Source organism: Etheostoma cragini, chromosome 6, assembly GCF_013103735.1.
Source record: "Etheostoma cragini isolate CJK2018 chromosome 6, CSU_Ecrag_1.0, whole genome shotgun sequence".
In the NCBI taxonomy this organism is placed as follows: domain Eukaryota; kingdom Metazoa; phylum Chordata; class Actinopteri; order Perciformes; family Percidae; genus Etheostoma; species Etheostoma cragini.
Genome location: NC_048412.1, coordinates 3,348,603 through 3,363,430, shown reverse-complemented (window position 1 = coordinate 3,363,430; position 14,828 = coordinate 3,348,603). Strand labels below are relative to the sequence as shown.

Here is a 14,828-nt window from a genome sequence, read left to right as displayed (position 1 = left end):
GGGGGGGGGGGGGGGGGGGGGGGGAGAGAGAGAGAGAGAGAAACACAGAAAAAAGTATGAGAGAAGAGGCTTGGTTTTTAAATTCTGCAGCGATTTAGTAAATAAAAAAATCATCGTCTGAGATGTGTATTTCAGTGTCTCTAAAAAGTCAAGGCCAGCTCCAAAGACTTCAGGATATTCAGTGTTGGATACAATCCAACACTGAGTGATATGTAACTATGACTCAGAGGTGAGGACTCAAGTTTGAGACTCGGACTCGAGGCACACTGAGGTCGCACACACAGTGCCTTCAGACTTGACTTTAGGCTCGAGAGCCGTCCTCAAAAGACCTGAAACTCGACTCTGACTCAAGATACAGTTCTTGTGAGCATTCTTTATTTTTAGGAAACGTCTGTTGAGCTGAATGTTATTCCCCTTCCTGTGAAACCTATAACCTACCTACAGTAAGTAACACGTATCTGCTGCACATGAGAGAGGAGCAGCTGCTGTGCCTTTTATCAGAAGCTTTGGTTTAAATCTTTAAATCTTCTTTTGATGAATGCAAACTATGTGAAATCATTATGGCTCAACCCATCTAATTTTATCAGGCACCTGACAGCGCACCCTTGTTGGCAAACCTGTTTAGCATGGCATTGGCCCTCTAATGTTAGCTTGCTTCCTTTATTAGCTAGGAGCTAAGGGAGGTTAACTCTGACAGTTGTTGGCTAGATGTTATTATATATAGCTATGCAGTGTTCTAAGCAGACTTGATGGAACGCAGCAGATGATACAGCACTCATAACAACGACAGACTTGACTTGGACTCTAGGCAAAAGACTTGTGAGAATCTCTATGATTTGATTAAAAACCATATGTGTGGTAATATACTGTCCTTTATTAGCTGCAAAAAATGACCTGGTGAATTGGCCATCTGATAAAACCATAGACTGTATAATATTAATGGACAGAGCCTGTGTAACGTCACCATTGGTTTGTGGAGATCGAGAGGGAGGAGTGAGAGGGGAGCTGCTTACACTCTGTGTTACATTACACACTTTTACTGGCAATCCCATCACAGCCCCGCCCTGAAACACCCCAGGCTTTATCGCCAATTTTAAAATCAATTAGACGATAAATTGAAAATTGAATATCATTCTGTGTTGCAGAAGATTTAAAAGTAGCTGTTGAGACCATAAACTCATTATAAAAATGTTTACCGAGGTAATAAATCAAGTGAGAACTGGGTCACTTTCTCGAAGAATTCAACAGATGCCAACCTCTTTTTGCAACAGCATGTGTCGCCCCCTGCTGGAATTCAGATAGAATGCAGGTTTAAGACATATCCGCATTTGAAGCCCTTCCCCGAGCCGGATGCGCTGTCCATTAAAGGTGCTCTAAGCAATGTCACGCGTGTTTTAGGCTAGACCATTTGTTGTCACATACAAACGTCTCACTATATCAAGCTGCCTGTCTGCAGAACACACTCTAAAAAACGCGGTCTCTGTAGACAGCCCAGGGTCTACAATTGGTAACAAGTGTTCCAGCTTTCCAGCCAATAACCGGCAAGAAGGAAGCAAGTCTGGTTTTGTTTGAAAATACTCCAAACATCACATTTGGTAACAACTGGTCTTACAATAATAATAATAACACATAGTTGAACCTGCATACCAATATTTGGTTGGTCCCTTTAGGGGCAGCACAAGCTCAGAATTCACATATCATATTACAAAGTTGCCATGACAAAAGGGTTGGCTAACAGTTGCTTATTTACACATCAAACAAACGCAGACCAACATAAGAATTCATTTGGAGTTTTTTTGCCACTAACTCCTCAGGTAAATATATGCCTCTTTAGCTGCTAAAGGACAGTAGCAGGTTTCTACCTTTGTTTGGTGGGAAGCTTACAGTGGATTACCGGAGATTGCTAGTTGAAAACAGCTGCAGTTGGATACAAGCTTGATGAGAGCAGTGAGACTAAACCAAATCCTTGTTGTGGCCAATGAAACCAAAACAATTAAGTGAAAGATGCTAGAACATTCCGTAGAGCTGAGGGGAACTTCAAAGTCCACTGATAATTCTCTACAAGTTTGTCACTTAAATATTTTAGGCCTTTATTTTTATAGGGCAGCTGAAGACATGAAAGGTGAGAGAGAAGGGAGAATGACATGCAGCAATGGGCTGCAGGTCAGAGTCGAACCTGCGGCCGTTGCGTCAAGGAGCATACCTCTATTTATGGCCGTGCACTCTACCATGTGAGCTAACCAGGCGCCCAGTACATTTTAATTTTGATCATGCAACAAGGCAGGCCAGACTGTAAGAATATTTATGGCATTTACTCTCTAACTGGGACGTTTTGGCGGTATAGCTGTGGGCGATACACTGGTGAGAGCAAATTATGTCTAACCATGTATCCACCTAGTTTAAATAGCTCACTGTAGTATGTTGTGTGTGAATAATATTGTATGCAGCGTTTTCTTTGTGGGGTGCAAATGTTACACCAAAACAAGTTCCTTCCTGAGAATACTTTGCAGAGCCGCCATTGCTGCGTCCGAAGCTTAGACGATTGCTTTACTGAAATGCTGGAATGTTTGTGTGGAGGTGCCAGACCTTACTCTGCAGCACTGTGTGGCCATAAGACATTGTTAACATGAAAATATAATGAGAGCAGCTTTACAGTTATACAGTGGCTTGAATAGGTGTACACACCAATGCTAAAGTTGAAGAGGAGAAGTAGGAATAAAAAATATATTTTGGAAATTGATCTTAATGCCTTAATTCAAATAATAATAAAAAAAAACTTTTAAAGGACACCAATTTTCTTCATGAATAAATAATGAACTGTAGATAAATAAATGTTGTTCCTTAAAATACAGGGCGCATAAATATACACACCCCTAAGGTAAATTCCCAGATAGGCAGAACATTTATTTAATAACAATACATTATTCATTCACTAAGAAAATTGCTGCCCTTAAAAGGTTGGAGTTTCCTAATTTTTTTTAATTAAGGCATTTATGTCAGTTTCCAAAAGATGTTTTTTTATTCCTCTTTTTAATCAACTTTAGCATTGGTGTGTAAACTTATTCAAGCCACTGTACATAGTGTGTGGTCAGTTTCCTTAAAACAGGAAAGTCGTGAGGAAATGGTGCTAAATGAGTCTTTGTGATCTTCTTTAACTTTCCTTTTTCCTCTCTCTGCTCTCCCCTTGTGGCCGCCTTCTCATGACAATCGTGTAAACAGTTTAGGATATGATAAGCTAATACATCATAACTTAATAAAAAGTTACAAAAAATGCAGAACAAATACTGTTATGGTTGGTTGACGTGAAGAATCTGTGCAGACTCAGTAGGTTGAGCTGTGTTCACTGTCATGGGCTGTGTATGACTCATTCAATTGCCTCCCTTATCCCCCCCCCCCCCCCCCCCCCCCCCCCCCCCCCCCCCACACACACATCATTGCCAGGACACTTAAAGACACATCATGCGGGTCGCCGCCCATCTGGGTCGAGCAACAGTGAGTCTTGCAGTGTCTGAAGAAAAGGATAATAAACCGCTGTGCTGACAGTCCTAACAGCTTATGATCACTTCTCCCACACACCCAAGCCTGCTTGCAGTGTCAGAAAAAACAAGTTAAAAATAATTAGTAGTAGCATGCACAAGCCCTGTCTTTTTATACTAGCTTTGAATCTGCAATGCCCCTGGGCTATCATCCCGAGTGCAGCATGCATCATAGCGACTTTTTTTCCAGGTGGGAAAAGCTGTAGCTAAGCAACCTGTGGATGAAAACATCAAAGCTGTACAACAATACATCTGTATGTAAAGCGTCTATGAGGACTTTAAAAAACACTTTATAAGTCTCATGTATTATTATTATTATTGTTATTATTTTAACAAGCAAGCACTTCTGGTGTTCATGATGAATAATGAAGTGAGGGGGATTTCAGGGTCATTACTGCAATCAGCCACTCACCACATCACATAACCAAGAAGAATTAATGGTACCATGACTAACTAAAAAGGACACGCCTGTTTGTTTGATTCCAATGTGATTAGCAGCCTGAGAGAGCGCCATGTGGGTTGCTGCTAATAAAATATAGACTAAAAACAGGAGTGGTGCTGACAATCAAGGTTGGAAAAATAACTGATGAGATTCCACTCATGTCCATTTTTGTCCCTTTGTGTCTCTAGAAAGAAACAGCATACAATATAACTACTGCTGAGCTCGAGCTAGATTTGAATCTAATGAATGTGAAGAAAACTGACTTATTGAATTAGGCTATTGCTGCAACTGGAATTATTTTTTACACAACCTATTTTCATGTGTCTCCAAGAGCACTACAATAATCAGGACTACTGCTGGCTTGGCAACTGTACACCCAGACAGAGCGACCCAACCAGGATAAACACATTATTAAGCCAAGGCTGTTTTCATTCAATGTAAAACACTAGAAATACCAGCGTATGTCAGAAAAAGTTCCCGAAGAGCTTTGTGGGGCGAACAATTTTGGAGTGTACAAAACAAAGAAAAATATCTTTACTGTTGCACGGGTGTTGTTTTGTTACAACAACATTATTTCTTGCAGTTCAACTCTTACGTGACATAAATAAATTTGTGTCGTCAGCAAATAAAACTTTTTGTAAAACCATGGTAGAATTTTCAAAGTCATTAACATATAACAAAAAAAGGAGAGGGCCCAAAATGGATCCTTGGGGGAGTCCAAATTTGATGGGTTTGCTTATGAAAATTTGTTCCTTAATATTTACATATTGCTGTTTGCCAAATAACTAACTTCTGAACCAAGTACACTACTCGCTCTAAGACCTTAGAGATTGTAGGCAAAACTGATATAGGACAATAACTGCTCATATAATTTTGACGAATTAACAGACTTAGCTGCAGTCAGTTGGCTTCATTAAGAAAGAATTGACATGGTTGCCTGGAAAGTAATGGTTAGGAGAGATACCCTGAGGTTGGTTTATTTTGGTAGAGTTTTTCCCCAATGTAGACAAAGGAATTATTAAAGTTATTTGCCGGGTCAATGTCATTATTGAAATTATCACTGAAATGTGAGTATTTGTATTAGTATTTGGTTGCACAAAGCTGTTTTGGCTCTTGTTAAGTACTTAATTTAGCACTTTCCAAGACTTCTTGGAGTCACCCTTTGATGTTTGTATGAGGTATATATAGTGGTTACTTTTACTTTTCCTTATTATATGTGTACGTTTATTCCTATAATTACCGCATAGTTCCTTATTCATAGCACTTGTGTTTTTTAAGAGACGTTTGTAAAGTCTGTTTTTATGCGTGGTAGATTTTAAGATTCCCTTTGTAAGCCAGGGGTTGTGACCGATTGCACCACAAATGGCAGTCTTCTCTGGGATAGTACAATAAATATATTTTGTCTCTCATTTATTAGGTTGTCATATGCAGTGTCAGGATCATTGCAGTCATAGACTGATTACCATGTTTTGGCCTCTAAGCTACCCCTCAGTTGTTCCAGTACTTTAGTTTTAGTCCTTTGCCTCGGTAATTTGATCTTACTAGCAAGTTCTAGAAATAATACAATTGGAAAATGTTCAGTAATATCAGATAACACAACTCAAAAATTCAAGCCTAGTGTTTCGAATGTTTTTAATGATATTGTCAATAGTTGACCTAGTGGAGTGCGTTGCTCTGGTAAAATGATTTATGGTACAAAAGAAAGAAGAGCAATGTAGAGTATTAATGAAGTCACTTTTGATAGCATCATCTCTGGAGACATCAATATTAAACTCCCCTAGTAGGACACAATGTCTGTTTTTTCTGTTTATGGAAAATAATATGTCCTGCAGTTTGACTTTGAAAGTATCAAGGTCAGAATCAGGGGGGCAATGAATCGCTCCTACTATAAGTTGTTTTGCATTTGTGAGGTTTATCTCAATAAAAAGTGTGTCAAAGAAGACAATATTATCACAAACCCTCATAATGATGTCTGGAGTGCATATATAAACAAACACCAACACCAGTGTGGCCAAGCCGGTTTTGGTAACTAGCCTTTAGTCATTAAGGTTATGAATATCAGTAAAGGTCCTATCGATAACCAAGGTTTCACTGCAACCAATAACATTAAAGATACAGTCAGAGTGTAGCTAATACTTCATGATGTTTCCACACGCTTCTAATGTTAAAGTGCATGAATGAGTAGTTATTTGTATTATTTAAACTTTTTAATTGTCGAGGAATGTAGTATCTACAATTTAAATTCGTATCTATATCAATACAGTGATTTACATCCTCTCCATCATAATTTAAATTTGTGTGTGTGTGTGTGCACACACACAAAGTGCAGGAACAAAGTGCGTCTGTCTGTTTCCCTGCAGAGTGAATGAATAATAAATCATTTTTCTGGCAGAGGTAGCACAGTGAGATTGGCAGAAGCCCCAGTGGGAGTCAGACCTGAAGAAGAATGCATATTTGATTGGTTTCAAATATTAAAAGGACTGGGGGTGCGGTGCCTCAGTAACTCAGCTGACTATTGTGGTGTATTAGGAATGGCATGAGGTCAAATCCCCGCAGCTCCCTACATTACAACGCCAGCTGCACTTTAAGTGGACTAATCAGAGGCTACTATATGTTGTGGTTTCATTTGCTTGCATTCAAAGGTGTAGCAGAGGTACTGACCTCTCCTGCGGCACAGCAAACCAGTACTCGTGCTTTTTGCCCTGCTGGGCATACTGCTGCATGGAGGCGCTGGCGTTAGAAATAAACGTCTTCTTCATGGGCTTCCCCACCCGCAGACACAGGAACTTGTGAGTTGGGTGCTTCCGCCTCTCCACAGACCCTGTACCTGGAAGAGGAAATAATCACATGGTCACATGAGTATAAACATGTGTCATGTTATGGCTTAATAGCTATAACAAACAGGACAAATCATTTTAAAGTAATACTTGGACATTTTGGGGAATAATTTCTTGCAGAGAGTTAGATGAAATTATAAAGCTAAAGCCAGCTGCTGGTTAACTTAGCTTAGCATAAAGACTAGAAACAAGAGGGAAACAGCTAGCCTGGCTCTGGCTTTTATGCTTAAGATTTTGTAAGGATCAAACAAATAAGATATAACAAGAAACTGCCTTTGTCAAGGTTGAAAGTGAGTAGTAAGGAAGTTTGCGTATATACATATACTGTGCATTATGATCCTCATAAGTTAAAAACACAATTTGATTAGTTGATGTCTTTATTCGCTGGGGAAAAGCTCAGAAAAACCAACCCCGTTCAGGCAACAGATTACATTGCTTTATTGGTGCGTAATATTCACGCTGTGTAAAAGTGCTCATGACAAAAACAGTTTGGGCATATTTTAGACAGAGCCAGGCTTGCTGTTCCCCTGATCCTTGTTTCTTTGAAGCTTTTGTTCCTTTTCCAAAGAGCATTTTCATTATTTGTATTGAACTTCTGAGCACTCCAGGCTTTTTTCTTCTGATGTAACTTTTGCTGGAAAGCAAATGAGCATATTTCCCAAAATGTCCTCAATTTGTGTTCCCAATATCTAAAAAGAAAATACAACTTGTTGAATAACTGTGTATTCTCCCCCTAATACTTGCTATTTTGCCTTGACCTAGTTATCTTCTATTTAGTGGCTTCTTCAACTTGCATTAGTCATTTTGAGGCAGAAACACAACAGATGAAATAAATAAACGGAGTAGCACACAATACTTGATAGTGGGTCTGAGTCTTCTGACCATGCTACATTATACTATAAAGACCACAGCCCCCGGAAGCTGAATGACATCACTGTACCAGTGACATTACACTGCTCTTGGTTTGCTCAACGTAACCAGCAATAACAATGATGAACATAATTATTTTAATTTGCTTAGACAACACGCTCAGTGGGACACATTCTAGTTCTTATTCTTATTCTTTATTAATGCAGCTTGTTTTTGAGGCTGCTGCTGTTTCTTGTGTGGGCTGTGCTAATGTGCACAGAAAAATGGTTAAGCCCTGCGGAGATCCCTGTGAATATGAACTGCTTTTGTAGCCCGGCTCTCTGTGTGACAATAATTGCCAGGGAGAAAACGGTAAATCTCTCCCCCACTGTTAACTAGAGTGGGTTATGAAGTGAGTTAGTAACGGTGACACACGGAGGTCGCTGTCAGATAATAAGACCAAAACTGTGCCGATACTAATTAAAATACGCTATGGTTTTCAAGGATGGGAATAACGGCAATATAAATAACAGCGTTTCTTTTTTCCGTAACGAGTAATCTAACTGATTACTCTTACCACCTTAACAACGCCGTTACCATTACTGCCAGAAAATGCGGTTACTATAATTGATTTGATCTCTGAGCCGAGAGGCAAAGACATCTTTTCTTCCTTGGTTAATGGGCCGTGCACGAGACAAGCTAAATCCATAAATGCTGATTGGCTGAGGTTGAGTGAAATTCCATGATAAGCCAATCAGAGGTATAGTTGGGCGGGTGTTTGGAAGCATGCATAGTCGGACACAACGAACAACAAAAGCGAGTCAGTCAATAAGAGACAGGTATGGCATTATGAAATTGAAGACACACACACACACACACACACGCCGGCCCGACACACACAACAGCGCACAAGTATAAGCATCAGGGCACTTATGTTATTTGCACTACAGAGTGTAGAGTGAAGAGTGTATATATTTTGTGTGTTTGTATTAAGTGTCCATTTCATTATAATATTCAGATTAATCATAATTACATGATAATTGTATTTTGAGTATCATTATAGAGGGGTGGAGGTGGGGACACATTTTAGCATTTAAAAATGTACTTGAAAGTAACACATTACTTACTTTCTGAAGTAACTAGTTACTTTTATAATTTGTAAATGAGTATCTAATTTAGTTGCTTTTTTGAAGAAGTAACTAGTAATTACAGTAACTTTCTTAACACTGATGTTTTGTATGTTTATGCCAATTAACTACTAATTGCAAAGTATTTGCCAAACATTTCCTCGAGCACATCTTCATTTTTTTTTAATAAACATTGTACCTAACTTCCACACAGCCACTGCTTCTTTTTTATTTTAGTAGACTGAAGATCTTGCTGAACATAGGTAATCCATCACAGTGAATATTCTTTTACCTTAATGTTATCACTTGTGAAAATACATCTGAGATACACTTGCTGGTGCGTTCAAAGATACTCTGACATTGTAATGTGAAAGTATGCCATTGAAAAGTAATACATTTAAAATGTATGTTGTTAGTAAATCAAACTTCAGACAATGATGTGTGATGATGTGTGGTTTTTAGTCTTTAGTTATGGTATGGGCTACTTGATAGACAAACAAGACAAGTCATTAGTCATTAGTTATTTGGAGAGCCTGGGAATTAAGGAAAAAAAGCCTGTTATTGGGACAAACTTGTGGCTCATAGCTACGGCTGGGTGATATGAAGAAAATCAAATATCATGAGATTTGTGACTAAATACCTTAATATTGTGTGTTGTATTAGTGTTGATTATTGGTCCTTTCACTAAATATTTACACAATGACATTTTTGATAAATAAGTGGGTAAAGGCAAATAGTTGAACAGTTCCACCAGTCTGGTAAGTTCAGAAAAAAGGACATCACTTTACTGGGATGCAGCCTTTAAAACCAGGAAAAGACACCACTTCTAAGACAATATTTAGTCTCATATCACGATATTGATATAATATCGATTTATTGCCCAGCTCTACTTGTAGCATCGCTTTTTTGCACATACATATGTGTTCTTTGAAAGTATAATAAAATAGACATAATGTTAGAGCTAATGTTTTTCTTTTGGTTATGTCTATAAGTTACTGGATGATGTCTTGTTCTCTAATTACAGGGATAAAGAAGATATGAGCATAACAATTAACTGTAATGAAGAGCTTTTTAAGATCCCACATTTAGAGAACTCATCATCAGCGTGGGATTGACCTAACTACATAACCATAGTTGTCAGGTTAAAACATCCCAAACCACAAGTGCAATCCTTTAATCTTAAAAACGGCAAAAAGCACAAAATAAGTTCATTCCAGCCTTTGGGGTGGATTTAGTATTTGTGTAAATTCACATGAAAGCAAACCAGACTGGATGTCTGGTATAAATAATACCTCTCTGAATGTTGTCTCATAAAGCGTTTTGATCTTGGGTTTCATCGTCCCTGTGTTTCCCCTTTGGGCATTAGGTGTGTTTGTGGCATTGTGGTGTTTGATAGGCTTTAGCTTATCGCCCGGAGGAGTTGTCCAGACCACTTGAGCCAGAGATCAAAGTGCTGCATAAAGCCCCATAAAGCCCGGCTAGCCCCGCCAAGCTGATTACAACATAGAGGCTGCCATTTCCCTCCGTCTTTATGTTCCTATTACTAGCACCAAGGCCGAGTGGAACCGGAAAGGTTATCAGGAACCAACATGAGAGAAGTGATTCTGAAACAGCCAGAGAGGAGAAGAACTTACTTTGATAGTCTTCAAAAGAATATGGATGTAGGGTTGCAGCTTAAAGACAACACGAGGCCAAACATCACCTGAAATGTCCTTTAACATTTTCACATACATTTTTAAAGCTATAGAGCACAGCTTCTGTTGCACCCATGAGAAGTTCTACATAACGAGAACAACGTTGGATCATCGCAAGCATTTTGGTGATCGAACTCTCACCCCTCCTCCATCAAGTTGCTAGCACAGAAAGATAAAAATACAAGATGGACTCTTCAAAAGAGGTAATTATCTTGTAGTTTTTATGTCCTCTTCATCTCCAAAGTTGACCTTTCTCAGCGGTAAAATTCATCACTCGAGCTACTGCGTACGAAAGTCGCCTGACTAAACAATTTTGTAAACATAGCTATCCTGAGAATTACAGACATACAGTTTTGTAAAATGTAACAGACATTCATTACAAAAAATAGTTGTGCACTATAGTCATAACTGTTGCTAAGTAAATGTGTTTACCCTCTGCTGAGTTCTGCGTGCTGTCCTTTGGCGTCTGCTCTACATTCTCCTTTTCCTCCTTGCCTTGTTGCATAGTGTCCGTTTTGGAGACGTCTGTCCCCTCGTTGGCTTCACCCTGTTGACTGGCTGAGATGGAGGTGGTGTCTGTGGCACCAGGGGTGGCTGAGCTTTGGGACCCTGGGCGAGAGGTGCTGCTGCTGGGGCCTTCGGCCTGGCTAGTGCTGCTGGTGGTAGTAGGTGTGCTTGTTGGCTTCTCTAAACTCTGCTGCTTGGATCCCATGGGCGACTGGCTATCTCTTTCTGTGGCAGTGTCTGGCGGATTGTCCTCAGCTTTGGCCGCAGCGCTGCACTCCTCTGGCTGACTGATGGCTGGGGCCTGGGACTCGGCACTGGTGGCCTCCAGCTGGGTGACGGTTTGCACAGACTCTGTGGAAGCGGCAGAGGACTTGTCCAGACGGAGGTCCTCGCTTGACGCCTGCTCCTCCTCACGGATGGGGGACAGCTCCGTCTCAGTGAAGACATCTTCGGAGAAGGAGCCCTCAGTGCTGCGCGGGGCAGTGCTGCCGCTGTCGTTGACCCCTGGCTCCCGGAGGCGCTGCTCTGGGTCCTTCTGGGAGGGATGTCTCTCAGTAGGAAGAGGCTCCAGGTCACTGGAAACAAAAATAAGCAATAAGACCCATGGAACTCTATCAATTATAAGAGATCTATCTGGACATGTGATTTTTCCCTACACGCTCTACACGTAAGAGGTTGTAATGATAATTCTTTTTATCTGTTATGGTTAGTAGTAGTCAGCCTGCACAAACAAATGTACAATGTTTTCTATGGATCTGGAGGAAATGTCTGAGAAAATAACCCTGATCTCAACTTGGGCTTAAGACTTTAAACAAAACAAATTGTTACAAATTGGGGCCATGGAGTTGGAAAGGTGTTTTTCAGGCATGGAGGGTATATTGGAGCAGGCTATTTTGGTTGTGTTATGGGAAATGTAGGATTTAGCATTTTTGGAACTTGGCCCAAACTGTGGACTAAAATGTATTTTGTTGTTGTTAAGGTTTAGTCTTTTGTACACCACTACATAACTGGAAGACACTTTTAACTTACCAGGACAGGTGTGTTAAAAGCAGGACAACAAAGGAAATAAGAAAATGCATTTTCTGCAGAAAATGTGTGCGAATGCTGAAAAGCGGAAATGCTAAAGCTAAACTGGATTGCTGTCTTAAATGCAAAAGAACAAGGTGAATTAGTGTGAAAAGTGGAAATGTTTTAATAAGTATGAACTTCATTGAAATGTTGAATGATACCAATAACGTATGAAAAATAGTTTTCTGAAAAGCTGTCACTGTGCGGAATTGCTGGCTTCAATGTTAGCCTTATAATATAATGTAATATAACAAGAAAGTGAAGTTGTAGGAATAGTAGAAATTGGTCCAGGTAATAGAATGTCTTTAAAAAAGTGATTTCAATTTTTTAAAGACTATCGCTCAACAAAAAAGATCAATGATAACATCATGATAACGACATGATAATCCTGCACTACTCACATATTCCTCTGGAGGATATATATTAAAGAACTCTGCACAAGTGGGGTAAAGCCTTAAAACAAAGCCTAACAAACTGATGCATCAACAGAACATTTTTCAGCCTATAAACACTTTTATCAAGTAATTAAATGCAGGCAGCTGCCCTGAGATATTTTTTTACAAGACTATTTTGGGGCATTTTTAGGCCTGTACCAGGCACATACAGCATGGACAGAACTGATGTCCCCATATACAGAAATACTGTGGCACCAACATTTATCAGAAATACTGTGGCACCAACATTTATCAGAAATACTGTGGCACCAACGTTAAGAGTAATTAATCAACAGTCAGAAAAATTAAAGCTGCATTTACAACTAAATTGAAATTCTATACACATAGGACGAAAATCTGTTTCATGCAAACAAAAAACGTCCTTTTTCTTGTAAACCTTGATTGAGATCGTCAAGGTGATAGTTGTATTTAACCAGCACACAGAATCACTTTCTGCAAAACACTTGTTGCTGAGCTGTGTGTTTAGACAGAGAGTGAGAGCGAGGTCAGCCGAGAGAGAGAGAGAGAGAGAGAGAGAGAGAGAGAGAGAGAGAGAGAGAGAGAGAGAGAGAGAGAGAGAGAGAAGGGCAGACAATGAACCACAACTGAGAAAAGCTGGCCTTGGCACAAAAAACACAATATGTCAGTACAATAATTGGTCCAAAACGCAACCCTTGTAAACAGAACTGCTCAGACCTTACTACCACCAGAGGAAACAGGATTCCTAACACTAGACCTTATTTGTCTTTGCATGAATTGGTCTTCAACAACAACAACAACAACAACAACAACACTAAAACAATTTAAATGAAGCAAAAGAAACTCAAACAGACAAATCTGTGGGAGGAAGAACAAGTGGCTGCTTCCTAGTGCATGAAGAGGTGAGCAATCAGAATGTAGGAGGGTGAAAGCATACTTCATTAACCCTGGTGTAATTGCTCTTTCTCTTTTATTTCGGTGTGTAGGTGAAAAGAATCAAACTGAAAACAAAATCGGTTGCTGATGCAATCTGACTGTGTTTGCAACCGTGAATGGCATTGATTATAGGGTGAGGGAGGGTGAGAGCAGGAGAAAGGTATTTGGTATTCATAATCAGAAAGCAGAGGGACTGAAAGAGGATGGGATAATGCAAAACAAATAACAATAAAATAATACAATAATAATTGGAATGAAATTGTCAAACAGATTTAAAGAGATACAAGATTTAGAATGTATGCAGGAGTAAATTGAAGTTATAAGTCAGTGTTTCAGTTGCATTTACTTCAAATAACTCTAGGGCTGTCAAAATGAACGCGTTAATAACGAGTAGCGCAAATTCCTTTTAACGTGGATTATTTATTTTTTTTATGCGTGATTTATGCACGAGCATTCTGTGATTTTGCTCCGTGGTTTGGGAAACCAGGACGCTGCAGCAATAACGTTGTGGACAGTGCCAACAAGGCAACTTTCTCGCTAGATTTAGCAACTTAGTGACTTATAAATATATTCAAGTATATTTTTTGTTGTTAGTAATTTCCCTCTTTGCATTCCACACATCCTGGATTAAACACTAATGAGAAAGTGGAACGTGAGTGTGTCTTAGGGATATAATACATCCATGAATGGGAGAGGATGGTTAGTAGAAACAAAGCTCCATTAGCAGAAATGGATAAATAAAACAGTCTTTTGAATGGCAGTTGAGTTTCAAAGCCCCCTCTCTCCAAAAGACTAACGTTATTTGTGTACTTTTGATGTGAACTGAGTTACCACCGAAGTCTCAAAACTTGAAAAAATATCCCTTTTAAAGTATTTAGAACAGATTAAAAACGTGTCATTCATTAGCAAATAATTGCAAGTTAACTTTGACACTCAGTGATTAATCTCAATTACATTTTTTCGATTGACAACTATAATAACTACATGTGTAGTCGTCTTAGAAGTATCTTCTATACATACTCAACTGCAAAGTATTCTGTATCTGAATGTGTTTTTCTTACTCGGGCACGGCCTCTCTGATCTTGGGGTCGGTGATCTCCTTGCAGATGGCAGCAGACTGGACTTCTTCCAGGGGACACATGATGCCGTACTCCTCGCACCCATGGGCCTGGACCAGTGGGTCCATCCGGTGAGGGTCAAACATGATGTTGTTGGGTGTCACCAGCAACACCCCGCTCACCGCACCCTGAATAAACACAGGAAAAGAGAGGGATGGGTGAGGATCAACAATGGGATCCATTGGAACTAAAAAAAAAAGGATAATCAAAAGCACCTCTGTCACAATAACAACTGGGCGCCCATTCAATCTGAGACCACTAATGTCCCAAATCAAGTAGAAGGTGTTGACCAGTGACAGCT

General features: G+C 39.6%; 1 protein-coding gene across 6 annotated transcripts in view; it reads right to left on the bottom strand.

Moving 5' to 3' along the window:
• The window catches only part of oxr1a (oxidation resistance 1a), a 189,276-nt gene that overhangs the window by 10,779 nt on the left and 163,669 nt on the right, over positions 1–14,828 (bottom strand). For all 6 annotated transcript variants that reach the window (XM_034874031.1, XM_034874035.1, XM_034874030.1 and 3 more), the window contains 3 exons: positions 14,471–14,655; positions 10,918–11,567; positions 6,640–6,805 (listed from right to left, as the gene is read on the bottom strand). In XM_034874031.1, coding sequence (XP_034729922.1) covers positions 6,640–6,805; positions 10,918–11,567; positions 14,471–14,655 — 1,001 coding nt within the window. The remainder of the gene's footprint in view (positions 1–6,639; positions 6,806–10,917; positions 11,568–14,470; positions 14,656–14,828) is intronic.